Source organism: Nycticebus coucang, chromosome X, assembly GCF_027406575.1.
Source record: "Nycticebus coucang isolate mNycCou1 chromosome X, mNycCou1.pri, whole genome shotgun sequence".
Classification (NCBI taxonomy): Eukaryota; Metazoa; Chordata; class Mammalia; order Primates; family Lorisidae; genus Nycticebus; species Nycticebus coucang.
The window spans coordinates 186,232,806-186,248,417 of NC_069804.1; the positions used below are offsets into that span (position 1 = coordinate 186,232,806).

At 38.1% G+C, this 15,612-nt stretch overlaps 1 protein-coding gene across 3 annotated transcripts in view; it reads right to left on the bottom strand.

The window, feature by feature from the left end:
• The window catches only part of F8 (coagulation factor VIII), a 292,803-nt gene that overhangs the window by 223,881 nt on the left and 53,310 nt on the right, over nucleotides 1-15,612 (bottom strand). For 2 of the 3 annotated variants that reach the window (XM_053579849.1, XM_053579850.1), the window contains 4 exons: nucleotides 12,714-12,836; nucleotides 8,096-8,308; nucleotides 5,252-5,320; nucleotides 3,103-3,219 (listed from right to left, as the gene is read on the bottom strand). In XM_053579849.1, the coding sequence (XP_053435824.1) occupies nucleotides 3,103-3,219; nucleotides 5,252-5,320; nucleotides 8,096-8,308; nucleotides 12,714-12,836 (522 nt within the window). Of the gene's footprint in view, nucleotides 1-3,102; nucleotides 3,220-5,251; nucleotides 5,321-7,934; nucleotides 8,016-8,095; nucleotides 8,309-12,713; nucleotides 12,837-15,612 lie in introns of those variants that run through there. The other variant, XM_053579851.1, reaches the window with a different exon arrangement.

Genomic DNA, 15,612 nt, shown 5'->3' on the forward strand with positions numbered 1-15,612 from the left:
CAATAACAATCAAGCCGAAAAGCCAATCAAGGACACAATCTCTTTCACAGTAGCTTCAAAAAAAAAAAAAATGAAATACCTGGGAATATACCTAACAAAGGACGTGAAGGATTTCTACAAGGAGAATTATGAAACCCCGAGAAAAGAAATAGCAGAAGACACTTAACAAATGGAAGAACATATCATGCTCTTAGCTGGGAAGAATCAATATCTTTAAATTGTCTATACTACTCAAAGCGATTTACAGATTTAAATACAATCCCCATTAAAACATCAGCATCATACTTTGAAGAACTTGAAAAAATAGTTCTTCATTTCATATGAAATCAGAATAAAACCTGAACAGCCAATGCAAATCTAAGAAATAAAAATAAATCTGGAGGCATCATGTTATCGGACTTTAGGTTATGCTACAAGGATATAGTGATCAAAACAGCATGGTATTGGCACAAAAATAGACAGACATATAGAACAGAATAGAAAACCTAGAGATGAAACCAGTGTCTTATCACCATTTGATCATTAGATAAACCAAACAAAAGCATACACTGGGGAAAAGATTCCCTATTCAACAAATTGTGCTGGGAGAACTCGATAATCACATGTAAAAGACTGAAACTGGACCCACACTGTTAATCACTTATAAAAATTGACTCAATATGGATAAAAGATTTAAATCTAAGACATGAAATGATAAAAATCCTAGAAGAAAGTGTGGGAAAAACTCTTGGTGATGTTGGCCTGGGGAAAGATTTTATGAAGAAGACATCATTGGCAATTGCAACAACAACAAAAACAAGTAAATGGGACTTAATTAAGCTAAAAAGCTTCTACACACCTAAGAACACAATTAAAGCAAATAGACAACCTTTAGAATGAGAAAAGATATTTGCATGTTTTACAAATCTGGCAAAGAGCTGACAACTAGAATCTACAGAGAACTCAAATTAATCAACAAAAAAGAGCAAACAATCTCATCTATCATTGGGCAAGAGACATGAACAGAACCTTCCCTGAAGACAACAGACAAATGGCCAACAGACATATGAAAAAATGCTCATTGCCCCTAATCATCAGAGAAATGTAAATCAAAACCACACTGAGATATCACCTGACCCCAGGGAGAATAACCCCTATCACAAAGTCCCAAAGCTACAGATGCCAGCATGGATGTGGCGAGAAGGGAACGCTTTTACACTGTTGGTGGGATTGTAAATTAATACAGCCTGTTGGGAAAGAAGTATGGAGAATCCTCAAAGAACTAAAATTAGACCTTCCATTTGATCCCATGATCCCATTGCTAGTCATCTACTCTACCCAGAAGAAAAAAATAATTTTATCATGAGGATATTTACACTGGATTGTTTATTGCAGCTTAATTTACAATCAGCAAGATGTGGAAACAACCAAAGTGCCCATCAACCTATGAATGGATTAGTAAATAAACTTTGGTATATATACACCATGGAGTATGATTAGCCTTAAAAAAAAAGATGGAGACTTTAGATCTTTTGCATTAACCTGGATAAAGCTGGAGAATTTTCCCTTTAGTAAAGTATCACAAGAATGGAAAAGCAAGTATCCAATGTAGTTCATACTAATATGAAGCCAGTAGATGAACTAATATACATCCATGCAAGAGAAAAAGTCACTTCAATTAAAGTTGGGGGGAGGATACGGGAGGAAGAAGGGATAAGGGATGGGGATTGGTACGCTCTCACCTAATGGTCATAATGTAAGGGTATATGGCACACCTCAAGTTTGAGGGGCACCTCACTTAAGAAATGCAAACATTGTAACCTAATTGTATGTATCTCATATTAATGTGAAATAAAAATTATAACTGCATAACATATACTATAGTATATATGTACTACTGCAATAATTTTGTAGCCACCTTCTATTGCTATTGTGAGCATTCCCTTAAAATGCCATGTGGTGCTAATTATCTGTGCACAAGCATTTCATCATTTCATCTCTCCATTAAATTGAGTATGCCAAGAAGTAAATAAAAGTCATGACATTACAAGAAAAAGTTGAATAGCTTAATAGGTTAAGATCTACAGCTTTAGGTGTTATTTCAGACAGATGATTCATCTTATAGACAGATGACACAAGCTCATGGTATCCATGAGCAGTACAGTACTGTAAATGTACTTTTACACAAGCTCATGGTATTGATGATACAGTACAGTACTGTAAATGTATTTTTTCTTCCTTATGATTTTCCTAATAATTTTTGTTTTTCTAGCTTAATTTATTGTAAGAATACTGTGTATAATACATATAACATATAAAAAATGCATTACTTGACTTTTATGTTATTAATAAGGCTTCCAGTCAACAGCAGGCTATTAGTAGTTGAATTTGGGGGGAGTCAAACTATATACTGATTATCGACTGTGCAGGGGTTCAGCACCCCCACAGTATTCAAGGGTCAATTGAACTGTCAATGTGTTTTCTCGGTTTATGGGAGATTTTCTCTATTCTTCCTACATCCTACTGGGTTTGTATTTTAACGGTCATATTTCTAACTTTTATGAGAATGTTCTTGTTCTGCTGGTTTCTTTTTCATGGAATCTGACTGTTACTTTATTAATGTAGTCAAGTCTTGAATCTTTATTAAAATTCTAATTAAAACTTTGAAGAGTTCTGTTCTAAGCATTATCTCTTTTCCTTCTATGATTAATATTTTCTTTGTTTATCTTTGCTTATCTATTCCATATATCATGCTCTTCTAAAATGTATATTAATACTTGGATGCCCACTCATATCCAAGCAAAGGGAAAGAGAAATCTTTTTTTTTTTTCAGTTTTTGGCCAGAGCTGGGTTTGAACCTGCCACCTCCATTATATGGGGCCAGCGCCCTATGCCTTTGAGCCACAGGTGCTGCCCAGGAAAGAGAAATTTGACTGTGAGAACCAGGTATATGGACAGGCTTTCATTTTCAGGTGTCTGACAGCCACTTATATTTTAAGATCTCCAGAGGCCAGAATTCAGTGGACTTTCCTCTGGGATGCAGAGATACTTAAGAACTAAAGAAGAGAGCACTGGTGCTGAATTCAGAAAACCCTGAGGATTGTTGAGCAGGCAAGTACATACCTGGCAGAGATCTGTTTACATATCCATTGACTGTGTGCATTTTAGGCCAGGTCTGAGCAGATGCAGCATCTGTATCTTGCATCAAGGAATCCTTTGTTTCTGAATGCCAACTTTTCCCTGATGAGAGAGTAGGCAAAGATAGAGCCAGATAAACATCTGTCTCCTGAATTACCCTCCCTTTCTCCTTCCCTTACTCCCTTACAGCAAAAATTGCTCACACTATAAGCATTTTTGTCAGCAAAGTAGGCACAGATGGCTTATCCTCCCAAAGTCAGTGAAGGGGAGAAAGAACAGCATTACCAAAGCATACATTTCTTGTTGAAACTGATTATTTCTCCCTATATTTGTCCACAACAACAGATAGGAAGGGATAATGACAAATGATAACTACGAGAAGGGAGAATGTGGGTTAGTTTGAGCCATGAAGATTTCATTCTATTTATTAGCTTATTTATTTAAAATAAAGCATGTAAAAAGTCTTGCTAGGAATAGAGCTCTCTGTCATTCCCTATCAATGTCATAATTGCTTCATCTAAGCTTGTAATAATGAAATCCCAGGAATATGAAAGCTTCCCAACCTCCTCTCTGAGATCAATAGGAGCTACAGTGTTGAAGATGCTATTGGATAATGTCTTCTTAAAGTTACCCCTTTGTGTGATAGACTAGAAGCTAATGCTAAAACTTTCTGATGCACTGATCATTTAGTAGGAGTGTCCAACCGATCATTTAGTAGGAGTATCCTGTGGGCTATATGCAGATAACTTGAGGACCGTTTAGCTTATCTGTGATTTTGGATATCATTAAAAGTATGCACAGACCTTTTATTTTGCTCACCAGCTTTCATTAGTCTTTGTATATGTACTGTGTGGCCCAAGACAACTCTTATTTTTCCAATGTGTCACAGAAAATAAAAAAAGTTGGACACCTCTAAAAATTCTAGAGAATTGTTTTAAGTTCATTCATCTATTCGTTTATTCAAACACATGTTTTACTGAGCACTAATGAGTGTAGACACTAATGATGCAAAGAAGACATGGTCTCTGTCTTGAAGTTGCTTACACTTTACCTTGAATAGACAGATAATCCGACAATTATAATAGACTGAAGACAGTGTAATAAAGAACATAATGTTATAGGAGCAGAAAGGAGAAGGAACTTCACTTTGCTTGAAGGAAAAAGGACATGAGCTCAAAGATGATAAATAGTAGATATATAAAGTAGACAATAATGATACAGTGTGATAAGTAGTAAGCTCACAGTGCTGAGGAAATATATAAAGCAAACATCTAACACAGGTTGGAGGTCATCTTGAAAGAAGAAATTAAGTAGAGGCCCTTAAGTAGAGAAAGAACTAAAGTAAGTCAGATGTAAAGAAAAAGGAGAAGCTTACTTAGGGTTTTTTAGGTAGAGGGAACTGCATAAACTAAGGTCTGAATGCAAGAGAAAGCAAAGCATATTTGGGTGATATGGAACATGAGGTAGGAAGAGGAGTACAATGAGGCTGGAAATGTCACCAAGGAATTATCACACATTTTGCATTTAGATGGTGTGTAATAACACAAAAAGATGGGAGACTAGTCAGGAGAGTTAATCAGGGCCTCAATTAAGAAGATGACAGTGTAAGTGGGAAGAGAACACAATTATGAAGTTATCAGTGATTATACATGATTATATTAGGGGAGTACCATTATTTCGTTTTTTTTGTTTGTTTGTTTTGTTTTTGGCCAGGGCTGGGTTTGAATCCACCACCTCTGGTATATGGGGCGGGCGCCCTACTCCTTGAGCCACAGGCACCACCCAGGAGCACTATTATTTCAATGTTATATTTGAGGAAACTGAGACACAGAGAAGTTAAGTAACTTGCCAAAGTTTTCACACTTAGATGAAGGTAAGAGAAAGTATTTAGAAAGGTGAGCCTAAAGTCTTTGTTGATGGATTGAATGAGGAAGAATAAGGCCAACCAGCAACCCAGCTTCTCTGTCTTCTTACCTCATAGCTTCTGATGGAACTTAGGTTACTTTTATTTTTTTTTAATTCATTTTCAACCCCATCTCCTTTATTCCCGAAGAGTTTACAACCTTTTATAATTACCTCCTCTGAAGGTAGCAGAGGATTCAGAAGTCCAAAATTCAGATTGAAGCTCACTAACCTTCATCAAATACAGCAAAAAGTAGCACAAATTTGTACAAGGTCTGTGTCCTTTCTTTGGCCAGACTCCCTGAAAAAGAAGTTAAGTGCATTTATCTTCTATTTTAAAATTTCATCATAGGTCAATGGGCACTTGGGCTTTTTCCATGACTTAGCAATTATGAATTGGGCTGCAATAAACATTCTGGTACAGATGTCTATGTTATATTGTGATTTTTGGTCTTCTGGGTATATACCTAGTAAAGGAATTATAGGATCGAATGGCAGGTCTATTTTTAGATCTCTGAGTATTCTCCAAACATCCTTCGAAAAGGAACGTATTAGTGTGCATTCCCACCAGCAGTGTAGAAGTGTTATCTTTTCTCCACATCCACGCCAACATCTCTGGTTTTGGGATTTTGTTATGTGGGCTAATCTTACTGGAATAAATTGTGGTGCATGTATACCATGGAATATTACCTTAAAGAAAGATGGAGACTTTACCTCTTTCATGTTTACATGGATGGAGCTGGAACATATTCTTCTTAGCAAAGTATCTCAAGAATGGAAGAAGAAGTATCCAATGTACTCAGCCCTACTATGAAGCTAATTTATAGCTTTCACTTGAAGGCTATAACCCAACTATAGCACAAGAATATGGGGAAAGGGCCAAGGAAGGGGAAGGGAGGGGGGAGGTTAGGGTGGAAGGAGGGTAATGGGTGGGGCCACACCTACGGTGCATCTTAGAATGGGTACAGGCAAAACTTACTAAATGCAGAATACAAATGTCTTCATACAATAACTAAGAAAATGCCATGAAGGCTATTTTAAACAGTTTGATGAAAATATTTCAGATTATATATGAAACCAGGACATTGTACCCCTTGACTGCACTAATGTACACAGCTATGATTTAATAATAAAAAAAAAATCTCATCATAGGAAATTGCCACTAGGAGGAGGCATTTATTCATCAACTACTTGAGGGTAAGAAAAAAATGCAGTCCTTTGTCATTAATTTTGACTATAAAACAACTCAGTATATGAGAAATAATACTTCCAACTGAAAGTGGTCTTCTCCCCCTCCCCCTCTTTTTAAAAAAAAATCACATTCATCGCCATCATTCAGAAAGGGTATGATGGTTTGTGTTAAAAAAATATTTGCCATCAAAATGTGGAGCGCTCTCCACGTATTGGCCTTAGTGATGCATTTTTGTTGTTGTTGTTTTTGTTTTGTTGTTGCAGTTTGGCTGGGGCTGGGTTTGAACCGGCCACCCTCGGCATATGGGGCCAGCGCCCTACTCACTGAGCCACAGGCACCGCCCAGTGATGCATTCTAACAGAAATAATAAAAACTGTGTGATTTCTGAGGTTAGGGTAGTAAAGGCGATACAGCTTCCAATGGGCTCTTTCTTAGGACCATAAAGAAAATATGGCTACCCAGGTGCACCCATGCTGGAAAGGCCATGTGGTTGACAGCCCCCGCTATTTGAATCTTTCAAGTTCAAGTCCCAGACATACTAATAATGTCACCTTTGGGATGATCTCACCTCTGACCACTTTTTAACTACAACCCTATGAGATTTCCTGAAATAGGCTGCCAAGTCAAGACAGTTCCAAATTCCATGAGATCCACAAAACCCATGGGAGATAATGAATGATTGTTGTTTTGAGTCACCAAATTGTGGAGTTACACAGTAACAGATAAATGGAACAACAACAAAAAAAGGTCCAGTGAAGTTGATTTCACCATAAAAGATAGGGTTTAAAAGAAATCATGCAAAATTTATTTTCTTAATTAAGTTTAGCTATTAAGGTATAAATTAAAAATAGGCTTGATTGATTCAAAATATGCAATTATCCTTTCTCATTGTGTAGGTGTCCATTTGCTTTGGTTGTTGCCTTATTAGCAATACAGAAGCTTTTCAGTTTAATTAAGTCCCATTTGTTTATTTTTGTTGTTGCAATTGCCACAGAAGTCTTCTTCATAAAGTCTTTCCTCAGGTTGATATCTTCCAGTGTTTTTCCTATGCTTTCTTTGAGGATTTTTAGCGTTTCATGCCTTAAATTTAAGTCCTTTATCCATTGTGAATCAATTTTTGTGAGTGGAGAAAGGTGAGGGGGTGAGGGTCCAGCTTCAGTGATATGAGAACAATTAATGACCTAGTACACGGTGGGGGGTCTGGGGAAGGGGAGAGTAGAGAGAGAGACAAGGGGGGACGGGTGGGGGAAAGGAAGAGCAGAGAGAGGGAAGGAGGGAGGGAGTAGGGTCTCAGTGTGTGACACACCTTATGGGGGCAAGACACAATTGTAAGCAGGACTGTACCTAACAAATGCAATCAGTGTAACTTGGTTTCTTGTACCCTCAATGAATCCCCAACAATAAAAAAACAGGCTTGATTAAAATTTGGAATAGTTTTAGAGTAATACGTTATAAATATAAATACATGGTTACTTTTCTTAGATTTGTACATACTTTTGGCTTATAGATGACAAACTAACCACCCGAATCAGTCTATAAGCCATTGATCTCACATTTGGATGTATTCACCTCCATTGTACTTTCAAAGAACCTAGCCCAAACTTTGCAAAAGATGGAGGATAGTAGAAATCACTACTGACATAGCCTATAGATTAGAAGTACAAAATAGCAATGCTTTGAGAAGAATGTACTAATTCTGGAACTTGGTTGTTCTTGATCCTACCTTGGAGTTCATTGTGGTTATATAGAATGAATATTTGCTTCTCTCAGAAACTGGATTATTCTTCTTTTCATGGACATATTGCTAGGGGAAAGAAATGTCTTTAAGATGGATACATCTAGCTGTTTGTACTTCATCTCAATCCTACTTTTTCTTATGCTTACCTTCTTTACATACCAGAAGAGTTCCAATGAGGCCTGAATTCAGGTCTTTTACCAGGTCCACATGAGAAAGATATGAGTAAGTCAGACATGGTGGGTCAGAAGCCATTGGACCATTCTCTTTCAGGACCTGCCAGACATAGGTATGGCTCTCACCAGGGAAGACTTTATCATCTTCTTTCTCCCTTTGGCTGGTATGGTCATCATATTCCACTCCTAAAACAATACAGGATAAAATTGCCCCTTTTATGTCCATCATCTACTCAAAGAAACATACCAAGTTTATTGTCACCAATAGATTTTACATAAGAAACAGACTTTCTGCATCTTAATTTGAAAGACAAACAAGTAGAAACTATAAATGAGGAGAAGCCTCATATATTCTGGAGGAATTCAAGACCACTTATCCTAGTTAAAAAAAAAATATGTTTTCCTTGAGATCTCAGATTCTGTCAACCAATAACATTACCTCCATCATTGCATCTTTTTGCCTAATTCAAGTCAATTCAACAACAAATATTCATTGGGTGTATACTTTGTCATAGACTCTTTGACAGGCTCTGGTTAGGGTCAGGGAGGGCTACGATGTAGGGATTTTAAAAACTTTTTTTAAAGCAGATTTTTCCCTGGAGGGCCAACACTATATTTGATAGAGGGCATAGACATATAAAGGTAAAATTATAATACAATGCAGAACCATTCACCCATGTATTCAACAAACATTTGCTGCATTTTTATTCTTTACTAGATTCAGCTACAAGATGAAAATAAATATGAAGATGAAGATAGAAGTTTCATACGTGGAGCAAAGAGTCCAGCAAGTAAAAATTAGTAAACAAGCTTCCTACTCTTCAGTAATGCTTGATGAAGGAGGTGGAATTTGAGCTGAATCTTAAAAAATAGATTTACTTGTGTATTCTTTTTTCATGTGCTTAACATAAATTATGTAATATATTTTCTCTTCCTTTTTTCAACTGTCAGAGCTGGGATGCCAGGCCGCCAGGCCCAACCCATTAAACTGTCAGGATGCGGACTGCTATACATTTTTGCTCCGGGTATGTCTCATTCAGGTCTCAGGCGCCAAAGCAACTTAGAAGTCACAATTAGTAGGAGTGAGCACCTCAGCAGCAATCTCTCAGCAGCAGTCTTAGTAGGGGAACGCCAATCAGCCATCCTTCGAGCAAGAAGCGGAGCCAAAGCAGGAGCCCTGGGTAATTTCTCCTGTAGCTATTTATATAAGTAATCCTGTGGCTGCCTACCCACAGGTGTGGAGACTGCTAACCAATGATGTACATACTTTCATGCTCTCTGGCATCTCTCATTAGTGACATATTAAATCCCTTCCCTAATCCTTTATTGCCAAGTTATTTTTCACAGGTGCCTCCTACATTCAACCTCAATTATTCTGAGGGATTTAACAATTTTGTTATGTGTATGTTTCTTTCAACACTTTTTTTCATGATGTATTTTAATGTGCATTACGCTCTTCATGATAATTTACTCCTATATACTTCAAGTTCATCTTTAAGAAATAAAACTATTGGCTCGGGGCCTGTAGCTCAAGTGGCTAAGGTGCCAGTCACATACACCAGAGCTAGCAGGTTCGAATCCAGCCTTGGCCTGCCAAACAACAATGACAACTACAACCAAAAAAATATCTGGGCATTGTGGTAGACGCCTATAGTCCCAGCCATTTGGGAGGCTGAGGCCAGAGAATCGCTTAAGCCCAAGAGTTAGAGGTTGCTGTGAGCTGTGACTCTACCCAGGGCAACAGCTTGAGGCTCTGTCTCAAAAAAAGAGAGAAAGAAAGAAAGAAAACTATTTTACTACATAAAATGACAGTAGCACATTTAATAAAATTCACAAAAATTCCTTAATATTACCTAATTTCAATGCAATATTCAAATTTTCTTAATTGCCCGAAAGGCATCCTTTATAGCTAATTTGTACAAATCAGAATGCAACCTACGACTGCACATTGCATCTATTTGTTAAGGCCAACCATCTCTTTTAGTCTGGAGTAGTCCCTTTTTATGTCACTCATTTGCTGAAAGAAATTTGGTTTCTACTCCTGTAAAATATCTCGCATTGTTGATTTGAATGATTGCTTCCCTGTGGGGTTGTTTAGCTTGTTCCCCTATCTGCTATATATTCCATAAACTGGAATTTAGATCTAAGTCATTATTAGATTCAAGTTAAATGATTTTTTGGCTAAAATACATCAAGAGTGATGCTGAGTATCTCATATTGTGCCATATCAGGGGTAGATAATATCTGGCTATCCCATACTTAGTGACCTCTGGATTAACGTAATACCTCCATTGTAAAGTTAACATTTTCCATCTTTAATCAGAAAGAAATATCTGGGATGTTATTTAGGAACCATACAAATGTCCCATTCCACATCAATCAGTCACCAATCATTTATTTGTGAGTATTTCAGTATGTATCCCTATAAATGAGGATTCTTTTAAAATGTGATCTATTTTTTTTTTCAGTGCTCAATTGTTCTGAAATTGGCCAATGAGAGCTCTTTTGTACCAGTTACCATGTCCTTCTGCAATTTCTCCATCATTTTTGGAACACTTTTCTTGTTTTTTAACATAAAAGTTTTTTTTTCCAGAATCATTTCATGATTTCCTTGTGTCAGAATTAGAATTACTCATTTCTCCAAGAAGCCCTGGTTCTTTTTAGTGGGGAATAGTATTGGAACTGAGGATGGAGTATGTGGTTAGGGTGTTTGTGTGATTGTGACTTGATATCAAAGTCTGGATAGTGAATACTTTTAAATAGGGATGAAGGTGACATGAAGGGTACAGAAGGAACTTCAACTGTATATACAATGTTTAATTTCTTAAAATAAATTAAGCAAAGGTGACAAAATATTAAGATTTGGCAAAGTGAAGTGGTAAGTACATGTTTGCTTGATATATCATATTCTGTACTGTAGGAGACCAGATGATTCAAGGGAAGGAGAAGTGAAAGTTAAGCTTTGAATGCTCTGTAACTATAAGAAACACCTGTGATATAACATCTCGATAACACCTTGGTGATAAGGGCATGGGGAAGGAATTTGGCTACCCTTAACACAAGAGCACAAGCGTCAGTGCTTGGCAGTCTCCACACCTGTGGTGTAAATAGCCCTGGGATCACTTCTGTAAGTAGCTGCAGGCGCGGTTAGTCCGGATTCATTCGTTCATTCTCTCACTCTCTCACGGACTGGCTCACTCTAACTCTTTTGCTCCTCCTGCTTGGAGGGCGACTGCCCAGCACCCTTCTATGAAGACTGTTAAGATTTGCTCTCCTAATAAGACTGTTTTTCTTTCTCTCTCCTGCTAAGACGAATTTCCTTCCGGCACCTAAGTGGAGTTGATCACAAGCAAGGTAGCACAGCGGCCCGCGTCCGGACAGTTAGATAGGCTGGGGCTGGCGACCCAGCATCCTAGGCCCTGACACTGTTCTTTTCTTTTCTTTTTTCTTTTTTTGAGACAGAGTCTCACTATGTAGCCCTGGGTAGAGTGCTGTGGTGTCACAGCTCACAACAACCTCAAACTCTTGGGCTTAAGCAATTCTCCTGCCTCAGCCTCCCAAGTAGCTGGGACTACAGGTGCCTACCACAATGCCCAGCTATTTTTTGTTGCAGTTGTCATTATTGTTTAGCTGGCCCTGGCCACCTTTGAACATGCCACCCTCAGTGTATGTGGCTGGCGCCGTAACCACTGTGCTAGGGATGCTGAGGAAAGGTTCCTCTGTACCTTTCTTTGTTTGGAATATTTCATTAGGGAAAGAATACCCCTTTCCTAGGACTAAGGCGGTTGGGCAAGAGGTAGTTTGATGAGAGGCCAAGAACGTGTGCAACACTCTAACTGTTGAGGACAGGGAATGAGAGTGGATTAGAGGAAATGTAGCAGTAGGTGAGATATTATGAATTCATTCATACCATTCAATGTGATTTGTGATTTTTATTTAAGCTAGGGACAGCTTCTTGATTGCTGGTGGAATATATGGGAAACATATTTAATCAAGGTAAGTCACCCAACCCAGAAAGCTTGCTTCCTTTGCAGGAATGAGTTGGACCTAGTTTTCCTTGGGCATTAGAACTTGTCCAGCCAAATATGAGATGAGTCACTCTATCAGAAACAGTAGCTTCAATGTATGCCAAACAACATTTCATTGTAAGTGTACAGATGAGTACCCAATAGAAATATAGTGTGAGCCACATGTATAATTTCAAATTTACTAGTAGCCTTTTTTTTAAAGTAAGTTCATGCTAAATCCTTGGATCCAGTCATACTTGATTGACTCCATGGAAATCTCTAGTCACATAAACAAAATTCAACATTATTTATATGAGTCCTTGTTCTATAGTACAGTGGTTCAGAGTACAAGTTCTGGAGTTAGATAGGAGTAGGTATGAGTCCTGATCCCACCACTTACTAGCCGTACAACCTGGAATTCAATACATGTTAGTCATTATTACTGTTGTTGTTATTATTACCCTTCAGCAAGTTTGTACTTAAGAGAATGGATCCAATTCCAGATGTGCCATCATCACCAAGCACACACATATCACTCTTCTATTCCCTAGGATATCAGAACAACAGAAGGATACTTTACTCACCCTCAGATGATTTCCAGTATGATACACCAATAGCATGAAGACTTACAGGATGAGAAGCCATGTTCTTAAGTGTTATGATCACTGTGTCATAAACTTCAGCCTGGATGGTAGGACCCAGTAGACCTGCAAAAATGAGATGTCCCCCAAAAATCATTTGGAGAATAGCACTCCAAAAACCTTACCTATTATTAAAAAGTGAAGGTCAAAGACAACCATGTTCCTGTGATTATTGATAAAAATCTGTATATGCAGGGTGGCGCCACTGGCTCAAAGGAGTAGGGCGCTGGCCCCATATGCTGGAGGTGGCGGGTTCAGACCCAGTCCCAGCCAAAAACTGCAAAAAAAAAAAAAAAGGCTGTATATACTTGCTGCCAACACCAGCTCAGCCTTATGGTTGCTCTAAGGAAGATTTCTGGCAATCAATTCAATGCATTCATTCATTTAACTAATGTTTGTGTTCCTACTATAATCTGGGAACTGTCCTCTGCACTAAAGATACTGCAGTAAACAAGACAGATCATGGAGACCATATTCTAGACACATTAAACACATAAAGAAATAAGATAATCTCAAGTTGTTATAAATGCTATAAAAGATGGTGGTGTGCTAGCAAATGAAGGGTCTCTCTGAAGAGGTGTTTAATCAAAGATCTAACTAATGAAAATGATGAAAGATTTGCAAAGATTTAGTGGAATGTTCAAAGCAGATAAAACAAATGCAAAAGACCTGAGGCATAAATAATCTTGTGATAGTTGAGTAAAATGTGGCTGAAGCAAGGTGAATGGGGGGACTAATTAGTAGGCAGAGAGCATAACATGTAGAACCATGAAGGCTACAGGAATCTGGATGAATTTGGATTTTACAGGAAGTAAAAGAAGAAGACTTGGAATTTGTTATGGAGGAACAGTCAACAGGGCTTGCTAATAGATTGAATGTTGGACATATGAAAAAAAGAAAGAAGTCGAAGATGACTCCTATGATTTTGGCTTCTGCAACTGGTTGGTTAGTTGGGCCATGACACATAAAATCAAGAAGAAAATGTGTAGCTTTATTTTATGGATGTATTAAGTATAAGATGACTGTAAATACTTTTTTTTTTTTCTTTGAGATAGAGTCTTACTTTGTCCCCCTCGGTGAAGTGTAGTAGGATCATAGCTCACAGCAACCTCAAACTCTTGGTATCAAGCTATCCCCTCACCTCAGTCTCTCAAGTAGCTGGGACTATAGGTGCCCACCACAACTCCTGGCTAGTTTTTCCTGTATTTAGTAGAAACGGTGACTTGCTCTTGCTCTCTCTGGTCTCAAACTCCTGATCTCAAGTGATCCTCCTGCATCAGCCTCCCAAGGGTTTAGCATTACAGGCATGAGCCACCACGCTCAGCTACTGTTTTTACTTGTATTATGTGAAATATCCCTTTCTTGCACTTTGGCCAATCTCAAATCTTTTCCAATAACCTTCAGGCATTAACAAACAGTGTCGGGTGGCGCCTGTGGCTCAACAGAGTAGGGCACCAGCCCCATATGCTGGAGGTGGTGGGTTCAAACCCAGCCCTGGCCAAAAACTGAAAAAAAAAAAAAACAGTGTTATTTTTAACTTTTAACAAGTCTAGTCCAGTGTAATATCAAACTTTTCATTTGCTATTTAAAGTTTCCTCCATCCTCTAGTTATAACAGGCTCAGAAACCTGCAATGTGTAAAGACAATTTTGTTGACAGCTTCACTAAAGTAGGAGCAAGTGGAAAGAGGGTAGGGGTAAAAAAAAGCACGATGGCAGTGTTTCTTGGAAAGAACAGTTCTAATGTGGCATTAGTACTCCCTAGTTGTAGCATATGTCATAATTGTGGCTCTTTCTTAAGGAACTTACATGAGTTCTTCGGAGACCCTCTCTCTCCCAATATGGAGACAGCCCACTGCACCTGTCCCACCTGATTGCTTTTATCAGTCATCTCAGTTTTTGCTTATAGCAGTACAATCTACATAGACTTCCTGGCAGGAAGATCTCTTAGAGCAGTGGTTCTCAAACTTTCTAATGCCGTGACCCTTTAATACAGTTCCTCATGTTGTGGTGACCTCCAACCATAAAATTCTTTTCGTTGCTACTTCATATCTGTAATTTTGCTACTGTTATAAATTGTAAGGTAAATATCTGATATGCAGGAGACCCCCAAAGGGGTCATGACCCACAGGTTGAGAATCGCTGTCTTAGAGAGTCTTCTTAAGATAAGTCTCATCATGTGACTTTCCTGTCCTTACACGTAACACTGGCAGTGAGGTTAGCTTCTACTATAGCCCACTTTCCCTACTATGCCCCAGCCTCTGGCCTTGAAAGTTTTTCCAGATAAAAGCCAGGTACTTGTCAGTATCTCTCAAATTACAGAGACCCTACATCTAGTGTTCTATGTGGTTCTCATTGCATCTTAACATGAGTGAGAGGCTCCCTTTCCCTCATGGTGTAGAGGACATATGTAACACTAAAAATTATCTCTAAACAAATATACAAATCTAAACTCTTTCTTAAGTGCCTAGCCTTCTTTTATATAGGCTAGAGGTGAATCATAGGCTAAGTGTTGCAGAAGCAATTTTGTACCACTACCTGAACAAGTCTTGAATAGATGGGCTGATATCTATCTTTAGAATAGTGGGATACTTGTTACCTATAATTCTTAGCAACAATTCTATGACAGGAAATGTCCCATCTTAACATTGTTACATACTTATTTGACATCTAAGTGGAGGTAAATAGTTGGTGTTCAGGGGAGCCATATGAACAAAGATATATATTTGAGAGTTATTGGGATATAGATTACATATTAAAAATATGAGACTGGATAAGATAATCATAAGGACATTTGCACTAGAATTTTACCACAGCTCGGTGTGCAATCACCAAGATGTGGAA